This window comes from Meleagris gallopavo, chromosome 2, assembly GCF_905368555.1.
Source record: "Meleagris gallopavo chromosome 2, MGAL_WU_HG_1.1, whole genome shotgun sequence".
Taxonomy (NCBI): Eukaryota; Metazoa; Chordata; class Aves; order Galliformes; family Phasianidae; genus Meleagris; species Meleagris gallopavo.
In genome coordinates, this window is record NC_139405.1 from 56,401,948 (window position 1) to 56,406,916 (window position 4,969).

At 48.1% G+C, this 4,969-nt stretch overlaps 1 protein-coding gene across 1 annotated transcript; it reads left to right on the forward strand.

Moving 5' to 3' along the window:
• The first annotated feature begins 264 nt into the window (after nt 1-264).
• Nucleotides 265-3,234, forward strand: CCN2 (cellular communication network factor 2). Its single transcript, XM_085217283.1, has 5 exons — nt 265-518; nt 610-832; nt 926-1,177; nt 1,385-1,596; nt 1,904-3,234. The coding sequence occupies exons 1-5, from the start codon at nt 468-470 to the stop codon at nt 2,198-2,200; spliced, it is 1,035 nt and encodes a 344-aa protein (XP_085073409.1). The 5' UTR covers nt 265-467; the 3' UTR covers nt 2,201-3,234.
• The last annotated feature ends 1,735 nt before the right edge of the window (nt 3,235-4,969 follow it).

The following is a 4,969-nucleotide window of genomic DNA, read 5'->3' on the forward strand; positions in this document are numbered from 1 at the left end:
GGCCCTGGACGCGGCTCGTATGAGGCGAACACGGAAAGAAAAAAAAAAAGAAAAAAAAAGGGAAAAAGAGGCGCGGGGGTGCCTCGGGCCGGGGGGGCGGGCGGAGGAATGCGGAGCCAGGGGTCAGGGCCGCTCCGGGGCGGCGGCGGCGGCCGCGCGGGGCGGGGCGGGCGGGCGGCGCGGCGCGCAGGAATGCGCGGAATGTCGCTGTTTGTCCGCGGCCCCATTCAGCCCATTGGCGAAGCCGCGCCGCCACCGCCTATAAAGGGGCGCTCGGCCCGGAGCTCGGCAGTCACGCAGCACTCTCCCGCCGGGCTCAGGAGCAGCAAAGCGGAGCAGAGCAGCCACTGCCGGCCAAGCGCGAACCCGGACAGCGTCGCACCGCGCTGCTGAAAGAAGCCTCAGCGAGAAACGCTGCACCTCGTCCCGTCCCGTCTCGTCTCGTCTCATCGCACAACAGCCCCAGGATGTTCCCCGCCAGCCTCTCCGTCGCCCTGCTGCTCGCCCTCCTCGGCCCGGTAAGTGCTCCTGCCGCTCGCCCCGCTCCCTCCCCGTTGGCCCGGCCCGGCGGCGCGACTGACGGCCTCTTCTCTCCGTCCCCCCGCTCAGGAGGTGCGCGGCCAGGAGTGCAGCGGGCAGTGCCAGTGCGGCTCGGGGCCCGGCCCCAGCTGCCCCGCAGGCGTCTCCCTGGTGCTCGATGGCTGCGGCTGCTGCCGCGTCTGCGCCAAGCAGCTGGGCGAGCTGTGCACCGAGCGCGACCCCTGCGACCACCACAAAGGGCTGTTCTGCGACTTCGGCTCCCCCGCCAACCGCCGCATCGGCGTCTGCACCGGTGAGTGAGGGCCGCTGGGGAAGCAGGCGGCGGGGAGGGGGTCCCGGCGGCCGGGACGATGTGTGACCGCCCGCCTCCTGCCTTCCCTCGCAGCTCGGGACGGAGCGCCCTGCGTCTTCTCCGGCATGGTGTACCGGAGCGGCGAGTCCTTCCAGAGCAGCTGCAAGTACCAGTGCACCTGCCTGGACGGCGCGGTGGGCTGCGTGCCTCTCTGCAGCATGGACGTCCGTCTGCCCAGCCCCGACTGCCCCTACCCGCGGCGAGTGAAGCTCCCCGGCAAGTGCTGCGAGGAGTGGGTCTGCGACGAAGCCAAGGAGCAGACGGCTGTGGGACCCGCGCTGGCCGGTGAGTGGGCATCGCGCTTCGAGTGACAGCCTGAGGGGAAGGGGAATCTGTGTGGGAGCTGATGTGGATCTGCTCCAGCAGCTGGAGCGCAGAAGTGAGTGGGGTCGTTTCTCAGGTGGCTGCCTGAACTTCTCTGGGAGAGGTGGGAACATCCATCAGGGTATGATTTCAGATGGTGGGCTCACCCTGGTTGTCTGTCCCCTGCAGCTTACAGACTGGAAGACACTTACGGCCCAGACCCCACCATGATGCGTGCCAACTGCCTGGTGCAGACTACTGAGTGGAGTGCTTGCTCCAAGACCTGTGGCATGGGCATCTCGACCAGGGTCACCAATGATAATGCTTTCTGCAGACTGGAGAAGCAGAGCAGACTGTGCATGGTCAGACCTTGTGAAGCTGACCTGGAGGAGAACATCAAGGTAAAGAGTCTCATCCTTAATGAATGATCTTCTAGGATGCTTCTGTTTCCTGGCAGAAATTATTACTGAAAAATGTAGAGTTCTGATAGTAAGTTTCAAGTGCTTGAAATTTGAGTTTTGCTCCAGAAGTGAATAATCTACAACTAAATACTTGTAATACTTACTTGCACTACTAATGGTAGTATTTTCAATAGGCAGTTGCTTCATGTAGTGCCATAATGTGCATCTGCCTGCTCTTAACATGCAAGCTTAGTGCTATATCAAAGCATACCTTCTAAACATGTTGTATTCACTTGCATCCTAACAGAAAGGCAAAAAGTGCATTCGCACCCCAAAAATCTCCAAGCCCATCAAGTTTGAGCTGTCTGGCTGCACCAGCGTGAAGACGTACAGAGCTAAGTTCTGTGGTGTCTGCACTGACGGGCGCTGCTGCACACCCCACAGAACAGCCACCCTCCCCGTGGAGTTCAAGTGCCCCGATGGAGAGATCATGAAAAGGAAAATGATGTTCATCAAGACCTGTGCCTGCCACTACAACTGCCCTGGAGACAATGACATCTTTGAGTCTCTGTACTACAGGAAGATGTATGGAGACATGGCATAAAGCCAGGAGGAGCCGCTAACTAGATTCTCAACTTGAACTGATTTGCATCTCATTTTGTAAACATGATTCAATAGCACAAGGTATTTAAATCAGTTTTTTTTTTTTATTTCAACAAACTACTCCATGTGACTTAAGACAATTTGTCTACTGACCCCAGACAGTGGTTTGAAGAAGGTAAAATGGACTGTGGAACCACAACAAGACACAGCTTCAGAACAATGCTGTTCATGAGGCGGTGTGAAGGGGTTAAGGGAAATGCACGGGAAAAGCAGACTTAAGTGAATGTTCCCTTAATGTGGTACAGTGTTTTTTTTCATCTAGTAGTGCAATTGAGAAGGAGACCATAAGCATGTTTGCTGACACAGGTATAAGTGACAGCAACAGCTGGAATGCAAACCCTCACCCAGAAAAGTGCGAAGCAGGTGTTCTGTTTAGTCAGGACCGTAACGTTTCAGCTCTGACACTCTGATTCACATGGCTTGGTCAGCAAGAATCAGAATCGTGTCTATTTGACTGGACAGCTTGTGGCAGTTAATTTACCTGCAACAAGCTACTTTTTATTAATATTGTAAATACTGTGTATATATATTTGTACAGTTATCTAAATTAATTTAAGTTTTGTGCCTATGTGTAATGCTTTGATATTTCAATGATAGCCTTCTTTTTTGGAACAAGATAGGTAGGATCTGAAGCTCGTCTGACAATGCATTCAAAGTATGAAATGGATACTTTTGTGGAAACTGCTCAGAGTGAAATGATGAGTGGAGTCTGAGATGGAGAGTGTTAGACTTGAGATGCCTGTATCCGTACAAAGCACTCGTCTGTCTGGCAAAATGCATCTACCTCCACTTTATTGATCAAGTGGCTTTAAGAAAAATGACTTTTCTGTAGCTAATCAGTCTTTCCACTTGAGCATTTGTTTCTTTCTTTGACTATGGCTCTTTTGGACAGTTTATTTGTTGAGAAGTATGACCAAAAGTTACATGTTTGCACCTTTTTAGTTGAAAATAAAGTATTTATATTTTTTATATAAATGGCTTGACATCTCATTTATTTTCACTATTGTGTATTTCTCAGTGAGCTTTGTTTTGTACTAAGTAAGAAGAATTAAGTGATTGTTCCCGAGTGTGTTTCTGGAGAAGAAAAACTTACATCACTTATCTTATAGCCTCTTGTTTTGTAGATAATGAGTCAACCGTACTATACTACTCTGAATTTGAACGGAGGACAGGGCCAGGTTAGTTCTGCCAAGCCAAGTATCACATTAGAATGAGCAACAGGTTCCTTAAGCATCATGTAGTTTTTAAACTCATGCTTTTAAAATGAGCCAGCTAATTACTGTAGTATACAATCCCACTATCCATGCAACGTGCTTAGTCTTACTGTGGTGTTTCATTGGATATGACTTCATCTTTAACCACATGTAATTAAAAAACCAACCTGAATCAAATCCAGAAATCCAAACCTGGTAGAATTCTCTGTTAGGAGTTAATGAGCTATATCATGCAAGTTGTAGAGTAATATGGATTGGAAGGGACTCCTTAAGATCTTCTGATTTAAACTTCATGCGAAATAATGCTGACTTGCATATGTTTCTACCCAAGTTAAGATCTTGCTATGTTTTGGTGGAGAGAGTACTGAACTTAAATGCAGAATAACTGGATTATCTTCCTCCTTAATGACTGGGGGCAAATCTTTTAGCTGTCAGTTTGGTCTGTAAAACATCTTTTGATTCAAACTCTTGCAGGCCAGCAGATTGGAAATGTTGTAAGAGCCACACATTTTGATGATGGTCCAAGCTTAAGAAAAAAATGGAAGGACAGTTGAGACTCTTTAGTTCTATGCTAGGTCCTACATTTAGTAACAGACTTTGCTCCTTTATTAAGACTAGGGGATTCTTTGAATTTAAAATTAACCTTTGCACTAGAAGCATTAGTTTTTGTTTTCAGAAAAAACACATGCTCCCCAACAAGAATCCTTTTCAGGCAAACAAGTTCAATCTGGAATTTCCTGGTGGTGAAAGAATGTTAGCTTACAAAAATGTCCATCCTTCTTGAGAACCTTCCAAGCCCATTGATTTCAGCTAGCATTAGCAGCAAATCGGTATAACACCAGCTTTGACTAATGATGGACAACGGGGTTCTAAACTAATAGGAAGTCAACATGAGTCTTTTCCAGTGGACTCGCCAAACTGCATAAGGCCACAGAAACATTTCCCCTTCCTCTCAAAAATAAGAGGAATTCTCCTGGCATGAGGAAGTGGCCTTCTGTGTCCTGTAAGAAATAGTTTTGGGTAGCCTCTGGCTCTTACACACCCTGAGACTCCAGCACTTCTTTTCTCTCTTTTTTTTTTTATTTTTTATTTTTTTTTTTTGCAGGTTATGAATGCCATGCAGCCATTCAGTTCACCCTGGAAACACTTCAAACATTTGTACAACCACAAGGATTGGGTGTCCAACTGCTACTGTTTCTCCACCTCCAAATATTAAGACTCTGGTTCCAGCAGGGACAGGACGTGTGTGGACTTCATTCATAGCCACCATTATAGAAGCTCTCAGTATCAGAGGAACAGAAAGAAGCACAGTAGATCTGGCAGGTTGGGATTAACACTCTTAGAGACACGGAATTTATGATGACACTCAAGCCTATTGATTAAAAACCTACACTGTGTTTTTTTAAAGCGGGCAAAACTGATATTAGGCATTACAATGAATGATCATTCCATATAACATCATCCTACCACATCTCATAATTGGCTTATGAGATTCA